Source organism: Python bivittatus, unplaced genomic scaffold (assembly GCF_059951505.1).
Source record: "Python bivittatus isolate LINGU-HERP-01145 unplaced genomic scaffold, Pbiv_v1 ctg000480_np1212, whole genome shotgun sequence".
NCBI lineage: Eukaryota > Metazoa > Chordata > Lepidosauria > Squamata > Pythonidae > Python > Python bivittatus.
In genome coordinates this window covers 89145305-89166740 of record NW_028277075.1, presented here as the reverse complement: position 1 = coordinate 89166740, position 21436 = coordinate 89145305, and the positions used below count along the sequence as shown (strand labels likewise).

The 21436-nt window shown below is 36.2% G+C and overlaps 1 protein-coding gene across 4 annotated transcripts in view; it reads right to left on the bottom strand.

Annotated features, from left to right (window-relative positions):
* Positions 1 to 1297: 1297 nt before the first annotated feature.
* MGAT5 (alpha-1,6-mannosylglycoprotein 6-beta-N-acetylglucosaminyltransferase) overlaps positions 1298 to 21436 on the bottom strand; it is a 141989-nt gene continuing 121850 nt past the window's right edge. For all 4 annotated transcript variants that reach the window (XM_088146490.1, XM_088146493.1, XM_088146491.1 and 1 more), the window contains 6 exons: positions 14900 to 15049; positions 10367 to 10513; positions 9024 to 9140; positions 7700 to 7774; positions 4330 to 4487; positions 1298 to 2585 (listed from right to left, as the gene is read on the bottom strand). In XM_088146490.1, the coding sequence (XP_088002616.1) occupies positions 2387 to 2585; positions 4330 to 4487; positions 7700 to 7774; positions 9024 to 9140; positions 10367 to 10513; positions 14900 to 15049 (846 nt within the window). In that variant the 3' untranslated portion in view covers positions 1298 to 2386. The remainder of the gene's footprint in view (positions 2586 to 4329; positions 4488 to 7699; positions 7775 to 9023; positions 9141 to 10366; positions 10514 to 14899; positions 15050 to 21436) is intronic.

Here is a 21436-nt window from a genome sequence, read left to right as displayed (position 1 = left end):
ATATAAGAACTATAATAATTCTACTTTCCCCAAAACTGTCCTCATTTTGTTAAGTTGCAACCATTTCTCTCTTTCTCTCTCAATACATGTATATCTATGTTGAATTACAAGACTAGCAATTAGCAGATCTACCTCTGACTGAAAGTCTATAATTACTGACTGGACCAACCAACACCCTATTTTAGTTCTCAGGGCTTGTTTGGATGTTAATATATTATTACTCCGTGAAGCAATTTATGAATACAAACACACAGGCACACATTCACAATTCAGCATCAGAATATAAAATCCATATTAATGATGAAGGAAAGATTCCAAGCAAATGATGTGATTTCTGATCATTTCCATTCTTTCCTGCAAAATTTGCCTGGATTTTGTATTTCATGCTTTATTGTTAGCTTTTCTGGAAAAAGAAATATTGGACTTAAAGCAGTCCACCATTATTCAAGATAAATTAATTGGAATACATTAACAAAGATGTATTTACAGCACAAATATTATCAAATTGTTTTGCTGCTACAGCAATTAGAAGTGCCAAGTCTGTGGGTTCGGTTGAACTCATCATGTGTACATACATATAATTCTTGGCTTTAGAAATTATCTAAGTTTGATAACTTAAAAAACACACATGCTTAGATTCCAAGAGTTACATTTGGCAGTAATGTTTTCAATCTGAAATTCAATTCAATGAATCCTAATTTTGAAGTTAGCTCACTCCTTAGTAATTTTTAATTCTACACATAACGTATTTCAATTTTGATAATATATTTCTTGTTACAGAGTGCTTCTGGATATATGACATAAATATTTTTTTAAGTAACATTTTTCTTATTCAGATTTTATCCAGGTCTGGCATTATGTCCCTTAATATAAATAATTGGTTTCTGTAAATACTATGTTCACACAGATTTAAATGTATTTTAACTATTTTTTTTTTTGAAAAATTGACTTCAACTTGGCAATTTGTTCAAAAAATGTTTCTTTTGTGGTCTTCAGCAAGTCAAGAGATATGCAATGACCTTCAGATATAAAATAATGCATCAAGTAATGAGCTGATAGATTACAAAAGATTAAAAGTAGGCATATTATTCTATCAGTAGAAATAGTAATTAACTGATGTTTACAAAGGAGGGAAATAATAGTTTTTATTTTGCAAATGGTCCAAGTCTCTCCCCTCCTCTCGCTCCCTGCTCCCAGGCCTTTCCAACCTAGCTGCAAAATGACAAGACATTCATTTTCAATTCAATGCTTTTTTCCTATCCACAAGCAGTGCATTAAAGATGTGTCAGTTGTGCTGAAAAAAACATTAAAAAAAAGTTACTGTGCATTTTTGTTTAAGGAACAGCTTAAATCCTGTCTACAAGCAACGTTTGACTTCAATATTCTGGATTAATCGCAATTTAAAAAATAAATGGCCTATTTCCACATACCCACTTTTTAACTGAGGACTGCAGAAAATAAACTCCCCTTTTCATAGCCATTATTTGCAGGCCATAATTGTTCTTTAAATTCCTACAAGATACCAGGGAAGACCACTCTTCTACCATGTATCATTTTGTAATGGTCTTTTTTCTATTTTCATATTTTAGTTGCTGTTTTGCTACCTTACAGCAAATTCAAGAAATAAAATATTGCTCCAATGAAACCATTTTGCTTCCAATGATTACACAGTATTTCTAACAAACACCCTAAGCAAAACCTTTGGACAAGTCAGAAAGGGAATACAGAGTTCGAAACAAGAGCATTTTTAAAAATTGGGTGTTTATGTGGCTATTAAAACCCTGATTAATGCCACAATCATAACCCAGGATCAAGCCAAAAGGATCTGTCAGTCTGTCAGCTACCAGTCCTGGTTTGGAAGGTTCCCTTGCGTGGCTCTCTCAAGCAGTGACGCTGGAGAAAGACAAGGGATGAGTCAAAAAGTGACCAAGATCTGGTGATGCTTTTCAGCAGCTGCATGACCTTGTAGTTCCAAGTCGATGGGAGCAGCACCACCATTTAGCATACCTACGATAAGTCTTAGTCTCTTCTGCACTATCCAATCCTTTCAGGTTATTTTTTTCTACTGGATGTGATATTGACAAACTGTCCATCGTGAGGAGTCCCTGGGGGGAAACCCCAACCTATCTCAAGCTCTTGTTTTACCTTGTTGGAACTTGATTTGTCACTTCTTTGAATAAAGAGATTTCTATGAACTTGGCTGGAGTAGCTTACTTCAGAAAACAAAAACATAAAAAGTTGAGGTTTTTTAAACATTTATATCACTTATCTGCCCTTTCTTGGTACAGATTTCTGCTCTTCAGCAGAAGAACTCTTTTGTCTGCAGTAGCAAAGTGCACAAAATGGGTTTCTCCAAGCCACTTCGAAAAGTCACATTAATGTCCTGCTATAGACAGTCTTTACACAGTGCAACTTGTCCTTTAAGATAGTCTCTACAAGGGCAGATCCTTTTGAGGTTTGGATGAGATCCTGCACAGCTGAACAGCAAAAGATCACCCTGGAAAACACAGTGCTTTTTCTTTTCATCAAAAGATGGGACCAGAATATCATTTGCAGACTCAACTGTATGACACTGAATGTTGTACCTGTAAAATTAAAGAAAAAAGCTATGAACTATCTAATTCTATATTTTATAGTAATTATAGTACAAACAATTTGGATAATATTCACTGGTATTCTGCAAAGGTTTTACTATTTGGGCAAAACCCATGTTCATTCTTGCTCATGTGTCAAATTTAATGGGAAAAATGCTTTCATATCACATTATATTGAAGGTATTGTTTTTTTTAAAAAAAGTTCTGTTAATTGTTCCCCTGGGACTTTAAGGCAGCCTGAAGAGCACCGCACCATGCATGCAGGAGTGGACAATAAAAGGCTTCCTACACATCCCATTGGCCTCACGCAGCATGGCCGGTATACTGATAGGAGTTGCCATCCAACATGGCACTCACACCTGCACAATGAAATCAGTCTGAAATGACTGATAGAAGGAGGCCAGCTTCTTTGCTTTTTCCCCAATTGCAGTTACATTCTCAACATCTCCAACTCTGAGTAGTGAAAGGTACTTTCAATGCACATAGAAGCATCCCTTATGCACTACTATATAATCATATCTATAAATTACAGTGAACAACTGATAATTCCAGTACTGAAAATGAATCATGTCTTGCTGCAAGTTGCCAAAGGTAAGCACATTGGGAAAGTTCTCCATTTAGGATAATCGCTGATAAGGTCCTGTGTATCACCAATCATGATGGTAAAGAATCTGCTTGGCCAAGCAGGAGAATCAAATGGTTTTCTTCTTTCTTTTGACCAATTATTAATAACTGAATCCTTGAAATTATTTTATTTGCTAAATTCTGCAAGGAAAGAAAAGGCCCTCAACCTCCAAGTCCTCAGAGAAAAAGCAATACTTCTACTCACATGATCTACTGACCTCTCATCTTTTTCTCTCTCTAGCCTTTTTTCTTTACCCAAAAGAAGCTAAGCCAGCTTCCATCAAACACAAGCCAGCAAGGATGGGTAACTTGATTGCTTTTTTCCTTTCCTAACTGATCCAGAAGCTAAGAAACTTCTCTAAATGTCTTTTTCTAAGATTCAATTCCTGCAACTCCTCCCCTCTTTCTTCTCTTAATCTTGCTTTATCTACTTATCTTCCTATTTGCCCTATAGTTTGTCAGGGCATTGACCAGTGTTGTCTTATATCTGTGTTAACCTGTAGACTACTGACATCTTTAAACTTCTTGCCTTCATTTGCTTAGTAAGAATCCTCATTCCAGCTTTCTATTTAGCATCCTTCCATTGAGCTGAATGTACTATATTTCCCCAGCGATCATATCTTTTTCTTAACCTGTAAACTATTAATTGTAGTCATCAAACACTGCAATGTGTTCACTGCAATGTATGCTATTTGCTTCAAAAATATTTAGTAAATTGCATTTGTTAGTTATTACCTATTGCTTCATTTCTGGAATATACAGGTCTATTCACTAACCTATAATGTTAATGTCCCAAGAGGACTGACACTGTGGGAGACCCCAGTTTGTTACAGCCGTGATGCACAATGCAAAGGGCTACAATAGGGAGATACTCATGTCTACAACTGAAGGCAGGGTGGCTTCTGCATCATTTCAGATAGTAACAGCATGTGATTCTGAACCTATGTCACAAGTGCAAGGGCTCAAGGGAAATCTTGTTGCCCCTACTTGTATGATATGCCTAACTTGTTTTGTAATATCTGTACTGAGCAGAAGTTGCCTTTCAATAGTTCTTGCTTATCCAATTCAGATTAAAAGAACATTTCAGTATTTTCTTGCATTCTAAACTTACTTCAAGAGGTCTTTGTCCTTATTCAAGTGCTGGAAAAAAGATGGCTCACAGATGAGCTGATTTTCTTGACAAACCTGTTTACACGATTTTCCAGTTTCAGCAATTTTAACTTGAAGAGCACTTAACGGAGGCCACATCACTTGCCCATGACAGAAATCCTGAAACAACATAGGGTATTTCCATGACTTCCTAAGCTAAAATTATTATGCTCCTATAAAAACCTGGAAAGATTGCAGTGTTTACCAGCAGGGAATCCCTCAGCCCAGGTATTGTACAGTATCAGCAAAATTTCTCAACCAATATGTATAGATTATCATTTTTAGAAATGATACATTTTGGTGGTATTCATTTTACAGAGTAACAGTGAAGTCTAATACAGTGTATCACATTACTGTAATTTTAAAAGAAGGTTGAAATCTCCATCCCTCGATAATACTTACCTCAATCCTTTTGATACACCACATTTTCCAACAGGATGCGAAGAAAACGCAAAATACAAAGCCCAAGCTTCTCTTAAAAAGGTCTAACCCCCAGTTAGTTCTCTAGGCTGGGAAAGTTGAAGTGACAACTCATCCCACTGAAGTATACTCACTTTTTCCTCTCTGGTACACACTACTTAATTGACAATTTGCAATGAATGCTTCATTGGTCATTCCTAACCCTATACACTTCTCATTCACTCCAAATAAATGGATTTATTATTGCTGCCCTGAATCATGCAACAATGACATATAGCAAATATCTGCAACACTGGGCACAACCTTCATTATTACTCTAATTGCCCAAATATTTCCTTGATGAAAAGAAGCAGACTTGCTTATCACAGTTCCTAAGGATCTTAGGAATATCAAAGCCTACTAAATGCCCTCCTTTACATACTTTTCTTCAATTGCCAGAAGATTTGGTCCCAATCCCGCTTCTTCCTTCTAGGATTAAACCTGTCTTGCACAGTGGGCAGGCTAGATCTCACCAGCACCTATCTCAAGATTGGGATAAATTACTCTGCTGGCTCCAATTCCTGCTGGAAATACTGATTTTTTTGTTTGGGAGGGGGGAATGCAACTGGACTTCTGTAGCACCAGCTACAAGCATGCCTTTCGTTTCTCTATGCTTCCCCCAGGATACTACACTGTTTGCCATCACCATAAGCTGGTTTCCTGTGCTAAACAAGGTATTGCTGAATTCTGCAGAATGACTGCTTACAACAACAAACAATACTTTCTACATATGGAAAATGCAGAGACAGAGAGAGAGAGAGAGAGAGAGAGAGAGAGAGAGAGAGAGAGAGAGAGTTGAATCACTAGCAGATGTACCTTCTAACTGGGCTGGATGATAATAATTGTATGTAGTACAACTAAAATAATAAGAATTGGTGTGATACCAGTTGTTCCACATGGTATTGTGTTGAGCAATGAGTTGTTTTACAGTGCCCATTTTGTTTTGTCTCTTGGTATTACCTGAGAAAACATATGCATTATTTGATTCTAAAAAAAAAAAAAAAAAAAAAGGAAAGAAATCTAGTATCCTACTTAAAGTTTGGGACACAGAAATTTTAGTACTTTGTCTGTAGTACAAATGTTTAATGATAAATGTAAACGGTATAACTTTTGAAGCTAAAGAATATCACCAAATGAGAAACAGTTTAACTAGAGTGTCAAGGTTGGATCTTAATTAGGAAATAATGCGTATAAATTGGTTTCAATATTTCCAATTATTCAGCAACGTGTAATAGAGAAAACTGAAAGAGAGATTCAACAAGATGTCAAAAATCAATATGTATTTTCTTAAGGAAAAAGTAGCTTTGAAAGCATATTATTCTATTGGTGGATAGGACCTCAAACAGAGATCTGCTTAAATGGTCTGGGGTGGTAAGCGCATGGAATAAATTTCCATGAATTCCTCTCTTAGCATCAAGGGACACTACTTCCACTCTTCTACTCTCTCCAACTGTTCAGAGTAGACTTTAGAGGGAAGGGATAGGGAACATCAGGAAGAAGAAGAAATCAGCAAAAATTGTGTTCCCATTTAGCCATCGGAGAAGTGCTGCTTGAATAAAAGGCTACTCAGTAATGGAAGGAATCTAGTAATGGTTTTGTTGAAATTAATCTTACCTTACAAAGAAATAAAGCAAAGGAAGCTTAACATTAAAAACAAAATCCTTTGGTGAAAAGAATACATCAATACCTGTTACTGATTTTTCTAAAGAACCAAGGCAAGTTACCATGCCTAAATATTAGATAAAAATCACAATTTAAATGGGATTTCACTTAAGTAGATTTAAAGAATATAAAGCAGAATAGATTAGACAATCCTGGAAATGTAAATGTGAAAAAAAACTGGTTTTTGTCACGTATGATGAACTTTTCAGTCTACTACTCTGGGAGGCAAATTAGGTAGATAATTAATGATAATATAATTATTCTTCTAAAAATACTCTAGAAATGTCTATCATTACATAATTTACTAATAGCAGCAAAGGCATCAAAATGGAAAAATAGTGAAGCTATTCATTTGTAACTTAAAATTTTGCAAATTTATTTATTTACTCAATTTATATGGTCATCCACTTGCCAAATTACTCTGGGCAGCTAACATCACAATATAAAAATGACAATAAAATAATGCATAAGTCTGAGAATGGAATTTTCTTAACTGAAAGAGTGGAAGAAACCCACTAATGAGAGTTGGGTATCTTTTATAACTACAAAGAATTTAATATAGAGTTAAAGCATGGCTAGAAATTGGGAGACTATGAGTTCTAGTCCTGCCTTCGGCACAAAGCCATCTGGGTGACCTTGGGCCAGCCACTCTCTCTCAGACCCAGGAAGCAGGCAAGGGTGAACCACTTCCAAAAAACCTTGCCAAGAAAACTGTAGGGACTTGTCTAAGCAGTCATCAGGAGTCAACACTGACTCAAAGGCATCCAATTTTTTTTTAAAGCATTTAATATCATATGAAATGGAAATAATTCCAATGAAGGGGGGAAAATGGAGCCAACATGGCTACAGAAAAAGCTTAGCAAAGTTTAGTAAAGATTTGAAAACAAAAAAATATAGGAACTAGAAAGAGGGCAGCTCCCTGAAGAAAAATACAGAATTGTAACCCAAAGCTGTAGAGAGAATGTCAAGAAAGCTAAGTTATCAAAGGATTTCAAATAATGAAAAAACACATCTTCAGGTATGTTCAAAATAAAAGGAAGAGAAAGGATCAGTATACCAACTGCACAGTGAAGACAGGAAAAGACTAATGGGTATCTGGTTTTGAGTAATATCTAAATTAAAAAGAAATTATGAAGTATAATTTCCTTCCAAAAGTGAAATTGTTGCATACTTACAAACAAAGGAAATGATTATTGATATAGAAACCATACCTGTTTCTCAATGAACACATTCATTCTCTGAAGCATTCCTTCACATGTGAATTCAAAAGGCAAGTAAGGTTCAATCTGTTATATAAGTAATATGAATACATTTTAATTGTGCAATGGAGAACACACTTTTCAGAGAACATCAGTCTGCTAAATATCTGAACAAGTACTCAGTTAAATCCATCTGTAAGCTTAGAGTTGTCACCAAGTGGAATGGCATTTGCCAACAGAAAGAATTCTTCCTTACTCACATACAGCCTTACATTTACTACAGATTACTGGGGATCTTTTTGGAAGAGGGGAAAGACAACAAGGGGCATTCCCACTGTGAAAGCTAAAGTTCACTTGTTTAATATTGGATTGTACCAGTAAGTTCCAGATGTCTTGGGATTACACTTTCTAGTACTGTCAGTCATGTGGCTGGGAATATGTCAGCTGTAGTCCCAATACATCTGAAGAGCACCTGCTTGAGAAGCCTATCGCTGATACGTATAATTCACTTTTTTCACATAGCCACTGAGAACATACAAAGCAAGGATACTCAGCAAATTTTACAGCAATAGTATTTGCCATCCAGTATTTTCGTAAGAATCTTTTACAATTTTATGGTTTTTCTAATTCTCATATTTTAAGTATCTAATCTTCGATACTGCAGCAACTTGTTTCAGTACATAATGCAGTACTATTTCCCTTAAATAAATGCACACAATGATAGAAATATCTATGCAGAGATATATGAAGTTACATACTAATGTGATGCTTTAGTGCTATTAGATGAGTATTTCTCCCCCCTAAAATTATCATTTTAAGTATTAAAAAAAAAATCCACCCCTCATATTCCTTAAATGTAACTTCTCCTCCAAATAATAGAAAAATACTTAATACTTGCTCTAATTCTACAGAATTTAATGCAATACGCAGGTAGTCCTTGCTTAACAACCCCAATTGAGACCGGCAAAGGTCATAAAAGGTTGTAAATAGACTGTAAAGTTATTTTTTCAGCACCATCATAACTTCAAATAGTTGCTGAATGAGTGGTCAGTAAGCGAGGACTATCTGTAATTCATAATATTTTTAAATTATCACATCCAATTTCTGTAATACTTGCTACTAATATATTTAAGGTATTTTTATTCATTAAGAAATGCTTAATGCTACTGCAACTTCCAACCTTTCTTTGGGATTTTAACATTAAAGTACAAATTTTCTAGAATGTTTATCTTTGTTTGATAAAGCTTTCTTCTTCATAACAAACCCTTATAATACAGCCTACCATGTTTTATTTCATTTTAAACCACTGATTAAAAAGACAACTATCTTTATTAACCTTTTGTCTCAAAATTGCTTTCACCGCTTGTTCCACTTCAGAAAGATCATTGATATTTACTGTCCAAACATGAGGCTTCCCAATGTAGACTTCAGCATAGGGATGTTGAGATGTCAACTGAAATAAAAGTGAAAGAAATTTCATATTTTTAGAGTTTATGTTTATTTAGCAATCTTCAAAGTTATACATCACATTATTTAAGAAGGCCTTACTTATTTTTCTGATATCTTGCCTATTAATTACTTATCATACTTTTAGGGAACCCTGAGAAATGATGAGAAGCAAAGAATTTTTAGGCATGCAGTACTTTTTTTCTTTTTTGGGGTGCCTTTGAGTCAATCTTAACTCCTGGTGACTGCATGGACACGAGGTGTGGTCCAGCCAAACTAATATCCAGAACATCTTGGTTATTCCTGGTTTGGGCCGAAACAAAAGCTGGAGAAATCATCCAGGATAAGGAGGACATGACTTGGCCTTCCACTGCATGGCTTGTGAGACTGTGATCTGCTCAATGCCTCCCTATGGCTTACCTCCACTTAGCTATCACCATGCTTGAATTCAAGTGTGGCATATACCCAGTAAGCCTGCATACTCCTTCAACACATTCTTTGCACTTATCTTGTACTTACCTCCTCTTAGCTACTGCTGTTTAGCACCATTGCCAAGGACTTACCTTTTTCCAGTTTTTTCCACCCTGAAAACCTCTACCTACAATATGTTTTTTTTAGGTTCGTACCTGGAGAAATCATGTGTTCAGTCCAGAGATGGTCTGATTGAACAATCTGCGCCATCCCTAATTTTGTCACCAAGAAGCCAAAGGACTGGGGACCAACCTTAGCTTTGAAAGAAGACTGTTCAGTAATTTATGGTGAAGCAGGCCAAGATTTCTTTGTTCAATAAATAAATCTCTGTGAACAGGGATGTCCTCAAAATGGCTTCTCCTACAGCACTTAACAGCTGGAAAAGTTAATAATGGAGGTGAGGCAGAGCATTAAACAGCTACGCCCTAAGTGGTATAATTCTTTCAAGCATAAGTGATTAGGAACTAGCTTTCTATAAATTGTTGGACAGCAATTCCATCATGTCTATTGAAGAAGATTCAATGTGAAGGAAATCAATTATGGTAATTGTTGCTGGATCAGCCTGACTAAAAACCAGAGCATTTGTGAAGTAAAAAAAAAGTAACTGGGATTTATTCTCTGGCTTGAACTCTGTCATGTTATGTCAACAGTATGGCATGATAAGAACAGTAAAATAATGTATTTCAGTACAGTGTTGTGTTTAAGAGATGTGTTTCAAAAGACACATCTCACTATCAACAGTAATCACAAATAAAAACATACCTCTCTAAGAGTTGGCTTGCCTTTGAAGAAGTCTGTGTTTTTGCTGCTTTTTGGTGGATTAAATTTTGGATTCAAAAATGCACATCCATTTGCAATAGCCTCCAAAGGTGCAGGACCCTCATATGGGAAGCCAAGGCCCACAAAAAGCTGCAAAATAAAAAGATTTGAGTTAGGTCTTTCTCTATCATGTGCATCTTGAGAAAACTCATTTGAACCTAAGTCATAAATCTGTATTTTTGAACAGTACTGAGAACCTGGATACTAAATAGAGTCATTTCTCTCCCCAAATCTTTCATCGCCTTTTGCAAATTCTGTTCCAAAACCTTTGCAATTTCTTGCCCTGGCTGTCAGAAAGAGGCTTTTAAAGTAGCCAGGATTTAGCTTAAGCTTGGCTGGGTTTGACAGTGCTATCAAGCAGGAACCAACTTGACGCAGATTGGAAGATCCTAAATCTTTTCAGAAAAATAACCTTCCAAGAATGGAGGGTGCTGCCTGTTTGCTCCTTTGTGATACAGTGGAAAAAAAGGAACAGAATGAATTCTGTTCCATTCAGTTGTATTAATTTTCTCAATAATCATTTCAGATAATAACTCCACCAAGGGGAAGTAAAAAACCTACTATTAGAGTGTTCAAACCCCTCCACAATAATGTTTAGCTGAGAAGCTTCACTTGCTCAATGCAAAAATAGCCTTAAAATGTGTTTATAAACAACATTAAAATAGGGCTGCTATTACAGCCTGGGTTGAGATTGATAGAATCAAGCCTAAATCAACAGTAAGCTCTAAACCCTATCTAGCCAAGATTAGAAATTAGTTTGGTGTGCCTTTTATGACAATGGTCTTTCGGAATTTGAATTTTTCTGAATTTAGGACAGCTTTCCAAAAAAAACAAAAAACAAAAAAACCAAACCAAAACACAGAGTACAAAGTACTTTTATCACGTGGAAAATATCCACATGTTGTCTATGAGTACATATATGAAAATAATTAAGAGCAATAGATTATAATAGGGCAAACTGATTTAAAATGTATTTGGGAAAGGGCCCCAAATGCATATGAATACAGCTTTTACAATTTAATTGCTTAAGCCAGTTTTTGTCGACTGGTTGTCCTCTGGTGCTGCTGGATTGTTGTTACGTGATCATATCATTCAAGGAGCCAAAGAATTTCTAAGTACAAACAGTAGGTGGCAGCAACGTTTGCTGGAATATGAATTTATCCACAGCCGCACAGCTAAGCGGAAAGTTATATCGGAAGGCTATTCTTAGAAATTCACGTATTACAAGAGAATTGGAACAGAAAACACAAGGGATTTATAAACAGGAAATACAAGAATTATCACTGCCATCCTAATACTCACATTTTCTTTGTTTTCTATAATTTGCAAAAGGCAAGAAACTTGTTTCTGAATAGTAGTACTACACAAGTTTGGAGTTGAGGAGACAGGATGAAACCACAGGAGATAGCTACCATCTGGTTGTAAGATGTTACAATGCTTATAATAGACATTTCTTATTAAGAGGCCAAGAATGACATTTAAACTATGGAAAAAAAAAAAAACCTTCCGAAATAAAATGCACTGGAATTGTTTGTTATCCCTCCGTCTCTCACTCCCTCACACATACATTGGTTTAAGCAACATTGTGGTACACAAAATGATCCATTTCTGAATTTTTGTCCAAAATGTCTAATTGAAATAAAAATTTAGGCAATCTGAGATTGTTTTTTAAATTAACTGCAACAGAAACATGGCTGAAGGATATGAAAATGTCACCAACAATTCAGTGATGATTTGGTTTTAATTAGGAACAGAAAATAATAGCATTGGTTAAATAAACATTTTTTGTTTGTAACTTCAGCACTGGAACATTCTTTTCTCTTCTACGCTGTCAACATGTTAAGGAAAATCTCCTTTTCATGGAACCTGGGAACTGTGCCTTTTGACAGGTCAAGAGCTTCTGTTACCAGTTAATAATAAATACAAAACCAACTGTCCTTCAATCACATTAAGCAACTATTACAAACTGTAAAGCCTATTTTAGAAGATACAACATTATTTACTATGTCAACCTGATCAAACCAAAAATACCACATCGATGTTCAACTTCATTTTAAATGAAAAGTTTTTGTTTATACAGTATCATTAAGAATGCAAATCCTGTTAGTCATACTGCAGGTACATGCCAAATTTCATAATACAAGATCTTCGAAATAGCATTAGGAATGTCCATACTGTGAAGGGACAGACTAGAATTTCATCCAGATTGCATCCAGGTTAAATTACAAACTATTCAGGGTCCATGTTAGTCCAAAGACCTTAATTCCTTCTTTGGGGTTTTCAGAAACTCCATCCCCTTGCCACTTCCAAGCTATTAAGTACAGGATTCCACAGAGAATGAATACAAACAGAAAAATCTGACATTCATGGTTTCCCAGTGTGCCTGGCCATACTGAAAGTTATGCAGAATTGTACTAAAAACAGGTAGGTCCGTTTTTATATGACATCCTATGACTATTTTGTAGGACCTCTGTTCTTGGAGCAATACTACAGTTACTATTTCAGGAACTTCAGGAAATGAATGGGCAGAGATAGCTATAGAAGAAGTTATCCCCAATGGCACAGAAATCAAAACTGCAATAGCTGAAATAACTTGGACTCAGAATAAACAACATGGTTTTTCTAATTTGGAGGTTCCTCTGGAGGCTCCTCCTCCATCTGTGAGGATTATCTTATTTTCCTAAGGGAAATTCTAAATGTTTACTGCTAATGTTTGCTTCAGCTTTGAGCACTTGGATCTCCTACACTGTGGTAATCAGAGAGGCAGAAGATAAATATTTTCTGGCTCTTATTGCATCCCCAGTAGCCCTTTTTAAAATGAACCAGGCTTTACTAGGGGGATGGGGGGGGGGCGGTTAGTCTCTTGGAGGATTTTTGGAGGCATCTGGATGACTAAATCACTCTGATCCGCTCCAAGCTGGATACCAGCTGGGCAAGTCCTGAGGAGGTGACTATTTTGTGGATGATCTGCAATAGGTTTATCCTGGGAGTTCTGAGGAAGTACACAGGGTTCTCGGTAGCAGTGGCTAGGCTACTTTAGTCTGGACCTGTAATGGTATGTGGGAAAGACCTTGGGAGATGGGGGTGAAGAGATGCTGCCTAGGGAACAGTTAGGTAAGAGACAGCATAGCCTGCAGCTGGTCAGTGGGTGGGGCAAGAGGTTCAGGAGGGACCCTCCCTAGTTTCTCGGGCTGTAAAGGAGATGGCGGGAGAATCGTACTTGCAGACTTGCAAGATTCTGTTAATGTAGCTTTACAATAAAGTAGAATTAGCTTATCTGGTCCTACTTCCTGTCTGGTCTACCTGGTAAGGCTGACATCAATCTTGCCATCTGACTGTTCCCTAGGCAGCATCTCTTTGCCCTGTCTCCCAAGATCTTTCCCACATACCATTACAGGACCCCTCTCTTCCTGATAGGTGAATGCCTCCAGAAATGGGGGGCTGGGTCAGGGTGATGACTGAAGAAGGCCCTGGAAGAAAGGGATTATCTGGACCTATTTCAGTCAGGCTTTTGGCCCAGGTATGGTGTGAAGATAGCACCAATTGCAGTTGTGTATGATCTCTGGTGAAACTAGGATAGGGAGTGTATGACCCTTCTGATGTTGCTTGACCTTTCATCAGTCCTGAATACCAACAATTATGGTATCCTTCTGCACTGCCCCTGAAGGCTGGGAGTAAGGGATACTGTTCTGCAGCAATTCTCCTCCTTTCAAATGGGGTGGTTCCAGTCATTGGTGGTAGGGAAAGACTGGGCCCTAGGCTCCTCAGTTGTAGGGTGTCACAAGGCTCAATGCTCTCGTTCCTCCTATTCAACATCTACATGAAGCAGATGAGTGAGGTAATTTGCCAACATGGGGACAGGTATCATCAGTCAGCTGATATTACTCAACTTTAATCCTGTCCCTGGGCTAACCAGTGATGCCACTGAAGTGTGGTCCAGGTGCCTAGAGACTGTTTGTCTGGTTACTTTAAACTCAAAATGGGGCATTTCAATGTTCTGGACACACCTAAAAGAATGGTTGCACTCCTCAGTTGAAAAATATCAGTTGCCCCTAACAACATAGCACCAAAATGTGAGAAAGAAACCTAAAGCTTTTCTAAATAAGCCTTATGTTATTGGGGTTATTATGGAGTTATTATGGAATAGGGTTATGCAACATTTTGGATTTGATTCCCCAAAGATGCTTCAGGACATGAAGGCCCACAAATTAACACCTATCTGCAATTCTTTAAAGCAACCACATTTCCACCCCCCAGGATCACGTAACAGCTGCAGAAGATGGTTATGTGACCCTGGGAAAAGTTGTGGGCCCTTTAAAAAGCTGCAGGCAGGTGCTAATGTTCACACTTCTGTACATTCCAAAGGACCTTTTTGGATCTGAACATATTATGGAACAAGGGAGTAGTGAAGATTAAAACATTTTAAAGTAAGCTAGGTCATACCCATTTAAACTCTGAAAAAGCCAGCTAACTTACTTTTGTTCCTCTTAGCAAGAACTGTAAATCTCGGCCACTGAGAATCCCATGGTTTTTAACATAGCTGGGCATATAGACAGCACTTGTCCCATGGACAGTTCCATGGACTTCCGTATAGGTGTGAATGACATCCAAATAGGACTTTTTATCCTAGAAAGAAAAAACAAACCAGGTAGAAGAATTAGCCAGTTACGCAGAGCATCTGTGTGCAATTGTTTGTTACGCCAGCAGCAAGGCAAAGTGGTTACTTACCTGTTACTGCAGTTTTTTGACTGCTTATCTGTGGACTAATGCATATCAGTTATACACCTGTGTAAAGGACTGTTCTGAAACTTCTAGAGCTTGTAGAAATTTAAGTGGGAGCCTGACCTCCATATGCATAATATGGCAAGACAAGAACCCTGCAGCTTCTAAGATTAACATAATGGGTCTGGAAAGGAACATTAAGGGTCACCTGATTCCAAGCAAAGTAGGAGGTTGGGCTGGATGAATAGCCAGCTATTACCAGGAGGAGGGCCTGGTAGTCATAAAGTGACCAAAAAAAGAACTGCTTTTGCAAAACTCGCATATCTCTGTTCGAACCAACAGAGCTGAATAAAGGTAAAGGCCTAGGTCCATGTTACTGGCCCAACATAGTTCCAGAAAGTGGGTACTCTTGTTCCGCAAACTTACCCAAAGCTTTATTTAACCATTTAGCCAGGCACTGGGAAGAAAATTCAAACCTTCCTGATGGACCTTGGAGTCTAGGAAGAAGCACTGGTCTTTCCACGATGATGAAAATTACTCCACCTAGAAGGCAACTGCTCTTCTAACACAGAGAAAATGAAGCAAATTCTCTGTCAATGTGGACCAGCTGGGAAAAAAAATTCACTGAACAACTGGAAGGATCATGATAAAAATTAAGACTTCAAGGACAACAAAGTTGATTCATTGTGTCCATGTATATTTGCAGAAAATCTCAAGAGTGATCAGCTTGATTGTGCTTCCAAAGAACGTCAATGATAGGATTGCCAACAAAACAAAATAAACCATTTTGGTTTCGCCACAACATCCATGAAAGGTATCCATTTTTAAAATATTAAAATAGATTTTGGGTTTTGATGTCTGTATTTTGAGGTGATAAAAGCTTTTGCTAAAACTTAAGAACCTTAAAAGGAATTATGACAATGATCTTATCATTTTTTTTAATTTAGAGAAAATGACAGCATTTTCTTAGAATTAAAAAAAAAAACACTTTTATTACTGTATAATTGCACTGTTTACACTGCCTGAACCTTTTGGAGTATAACAGCAAGTGCCCATAATTTATGTTTAAATGCCTCAAAAATAAAACATAGGTATAACATGATCCCTAACAATGAAATGTACTGACTTGGGAACAACAATAACATAATATAGCTTTGAATCTTATCAGCTGAAACCATATCATATTGTTTATAAATATATACAGGTTATATACAGGCAAGTATCAAAAGCAGCTCTTCGCTAGAATAACAAGAGAGTTTTGTTTACGTTTTCCAGGTTTTTGCAGGATCCTCTCCTTTTAAAGAGGATCCTGCAAAAACCTGGAAAACGTAAACAAAACTCTCTTGTTGTCCTAGTGAATATACTTAATAGTCATCCATCATAAATCCCTACTGATTATTTATACAATAGTAGTTTTTAATCTCCTTTTGGGATATTTTTTCACATAAGGAAGTCTTTAGGCACACCTTGGGCTGAGTTGCAGAATTTTGATTAATATAAATGGATGCTTGATACATACTTTGCAGATTCAATATACTATGGTTTCCATTTTAGTGTGAGGATGCCAAAGAAGACAGTGGATTCTACCCTTATAGAATAAATGTCTCTAATATTTAAAGTTATAGTTTGTATTTGACATATCAATAGGATTGCAAAACATGCTGTTTGTAAACTCTTTCTTCATGGCTACCACTGATATGAGTTGGGATTACATGAACATTTTAGTTTCTAAAAGAACAACACTGACATGTGGTTCACACAAAGACAATCATAATTTAATCATGGAAATATCAAGCAGTGATTTATAATATTAGAAAAAGCCCTCATTTGAAAGTCATGTCTTCTTTAAAGTGGTAACAAAGTAAACAGGTAGGTATAACATACAAATATTTGCAGCAGTACAAAAATAATTGAGTAGTCATCTCATATTGTGCAACAAAAATGTGTAGATCATTCTTATATGACCCTTAAATTGACACCACACAGGCAGAAACAAATGCTTCCTATTTAGGGAAGCCTTGATCTTGTTTCTTTATCAATGGAAAACACAACTGTCTAAGGCCAGGGAATACCTTTTAAATTTTGAACAACAGGATGGTTTAATTAATCCCTCACCCCAAAGTTCCGTTCATCTTTTGCCTAGAGGGAACCTAATACTCTGGCAGCATTTTGACTGAGCTGCAATCGGCCAATACCGTAGTTGTATGTCCTCAATTGCTCTGCAAACGTAATTATTCTTACAGGGTAAGACACACATGTCTAATGGTTGGAAATGGCAGAATGTGAGTTAAAATATTTTTCCTAATATTTAATGCAGCAAAATGAGTAGAAAGAGAAATTATAAATAAAAACTGTTTTTATTCACTTGTTATTTTAATTGTTGTACACCGCTCAGAGTCGCTTTGTGAGATGGGTGGCTATATAAATGTAAAATATCAATCAATCAATCAATCAATCAATCAATCAATCAATCAATCTCTTAATAACTGATACTCTTCAAAATCTCACCAGGGCATATGTAGAAGTCTAAATCTTAGCCTGCTTATTTCTTTCTAGAGCAATACTACAGCTTCTGGAAAAATTATACATACCATTTTCCCACAAGTATCAGCTGAATGAAATCTTGTGCAACAATTTTTATGATGTACTGTATAATTTCTCCCTCCTATCCTTCATCTCTTTAGCAAATTTAAAGCAACAGAATTCATTTAATAGAAGAATGAATAGTTTTTACATCAGACCCCTAATGTGAAATTTTCCATACTTGCAGAACTGGAAGGAAATTATAGAAACTGAAGTCTAGTGCATCTGGAGAAAAACTGGTTGGGAAAGACTATTCTGTACACTTTTAATACAATCATAATATGTGCTCTGGGGGACTTCTGGGAGAGGTATGGTGAACTGAAGATGACTCTGCAAAAGCGGAACTCACAACCATGGCAAAGACCAAGGAACTGGTGAGTAGACCGGTTCTTTGGAACCTCTCTGGATAATGAGAGGACAGGAGGTCACTCACATGTGCTCTGGATGGCTGCTCCTCTCAAGGAGACCACAGGACAGTGGTTTTCCACAGGTCTGAGAGCCAGGAGACCACAGGATTAGCCATCTTCCTCGCAACTGCAGTGGAAACTTTTAAAGAACACTAAGTTCACAAACCTCACTTTCTAATCACTTTTGGAAATTGCTTATTAATTACTTCTAAGCTATTAGAGACCTTTGGAATGACAAGTTTGAAAATGCCAGGTGAGTTTACCTTCAATCCTGAATAAAAGTTTTAATCATAACTTAAGAATTCAAAGAATCTGAAATAAACAACAAAAAGCTAAATAAGACTTTGATCTTAGAAAATTATAAACAGATTAAGGGTCCAGATAAAATTGGAATATTGAAACTCTTACAAGTTTGGAATTAACTATAAAGAACAAAGAGCTTCTTGTGGGAAACAGATTCTGTTTTGGTTTTTACAAGATGTAACAAAGATAAGCAATTTCATGGTTTCAAAAACTGGACACCAGTGGTCCAGATTTTAGGTAGAGGAAAGGTATGCAAGCCTACAGAATTATGCAAAATGTTATAACAATAAAAATACTGAAGGAGACTTTTGAAGAATGGAATCAGAAAATAGTAGCCACAATATCAACAATGTCAGTAATGATGTCTGCTTCTATGGATAGACTATGTCCAAAAGATGTTATTGAAGAAATGACAAATGCAGAGCAAATTTTATCTGACAAAATAGAGATGGTATTGAAAGAGGATTTACAACTCACAAGTCAAGAGGATGACTTAGAAAAGGATGTTTCACTGGATCTACAAAAGAAATTGGCTGAGGTTTTAAAATTTAAAAGGGGAATAAAAGTGACAAACCAAGAAAGTGACCTGGATAAATTTTTCCTATTGGATTTACAAAAGAGGCTTGTTAAAGTCTTGAAGAATTCTGTGCAATGAGAGAAAGAAGAAATGAAGAGAAATCAAATCCTATGACAATATTTGAATGAACTAAAGATTAAGACTGTTAGAAGTAAAAGGAAGGAATATAAAGTTGATTTATTTGATCAAGGTTAAAACAATATAAGTTGTTACTTCTGACAACCCTTTATTGGCTTTCTGCTGACGCTAGGACTGAAAAGAGGATTTTTAATGGATTTGTTTATAGATAAGAAATGGGATATGGGATGAAGAGATAAATGTTCGTAACCTTAGAGGGAGTGAAGAGTCACTAAATTTGTTTATATTTGTTGTGATGAAGGTTGGAAGTCACTTCTTTATATATTTCTTTTCTCTTTATTATATTCTTACTTTTCTCTTTCTTCTTTTCCTTTTTCCTTGCACTTTTTACTCCTTCTTTCTATTTCCTTTTCTTTCTAAGTTTAGTTTGTATTAGATTTTACTATTATAATCAAAATTCCTAATAAAAATTATATGTAATATGTGCTCTGGAACAGCAGCAAAGGCTAGCTCTTCAATTAAAACAGCTGGTCCTCATTATTAAGAGTCTCAACATGTACAGATTGTTAATGACCAGACTTCAGTGTTCACAGAAAAGTTTTCTTGTATCCACAATTCTAACTTTATTTTTTTGTTACTTTATCTGCATTCAACATGGCAGATGGGTTTTAGTGCATGTATGAAGTACATTTTTTAAGGTTGTCTCCTTCTTTGGTAATAGGAGTTGCCCATTTGCATCATGTGGCTTATGCTGGTTTCTGTGCTTTGCATGGCACTGATAATCTTGGTAACAGGGCCTCTCAATCATACCACTGGAGGCTAGCATGTGAACTTGCCACTCCCATCAGATTGGCTAAAGCGGCATTGTACATGTTTCAACACATGTAGATAAGTGTCAAGGTTTGCATCACAATGTTGTGACACTGCTTATATGCATGGTTGAGAGACCTGTCAGTTGAGATTATGAAAAAGTTGCCATCATTATCTGAGCAAGTAAAGAAGGCCACCTGTCACAAAGAAGCCACATGGAGCCTCAGGACTGGGCTGATTCAGTGAGATCTGCCATGACCAAATAAGGAGCAAATACAGATACATTACGTCAACAAGTATTATGGGAGAAAGGAGGAGGAGGTCCTTGGGTGCTGAAGAGGATGACGATAGGCTTTGGAACCTAACTTTCCTATTCTGATAGATTCAAAGTCTCAATATTTGCCATTTTATTCTAGAACTCCTGTGAATAATAATTCACATGTTACCTGTATTGAGATTATAAGCTGATACTTGCTTCATTTCCTGAATTAAAAAGAAATCCAGTTTAAAAAAACAACACTCTGCTGAACTTACGTTGGCAAATATTAGACAAATTCTAACTTTCTGATATGCTCATTGCTATTAGCAGTGACCCAGTATTGTGAGTAGAGAACACAGTCTGATTACCATGCTTACTTATTCAGTATATGGGCATAAACATTAAATGTTTACTAGCTATTAAATATAAGTCAAAACCTCCTTTCTCCACAATTTAATCACTTAATCACACACTGTTTTGTGTGTGTCTTTCATACACAGTAAGAAAGATCAGTGCTGGAAAATTGTAATATCAAGGGCAGAGAGAAGGGGAGTTACTGATTTATATTTTCTTCTACTGTATATAAAAATAATATACAATTATCGATTCTGTCTTATAAGACTACCTGCCACGATTATTCACTATAATATTAGAAATCTGTGGATGTGAGATGATCAGGAACCTGAAACTACCACCTTCTTCCAAACCATTTTTTAGGAACGTTTTAATTAGGCTTGGCTCAATTTCCTAGAAGCATTGAAGGAATGAATGAATGAATAAATAAAAACTAGAATATAGAAACTAGAAACAATGTCAACTTCGGATGTTTCCCCCCCCCTTTGTTATAGAAATATGACAGATTGATTTTGGGGAGGAAGAGAAAAAATAACAACTTTGTACATGAGAAGAAGGAGCACTATAAAATCTTTGATTATTCAAAAATGGAAATTAAATAAATTAATGAAATTCTTTTTCAGTCACAAAGAAAACAATGTAAAAATTGTGCAAACACTTGGCAGTTTAATCAATGGGGAATCTTTTTTTGTCTAAGAGCCACAAATATACTGCTGAACCAACAAAATATTATATATTTATACATGTACATACATACACATTCATATTAAATGAAAGAGTTTAATGGGACATGGCTATGAATTGACATGGTTAATCAATCTCCCTGTTGCTGAAATGTTGGAAAGTACTGATAATTATGCTACCCATTTTCATTTAATATAAATGTGCAGGTATGTACATGCAGTTCTAAAGTCAACTTA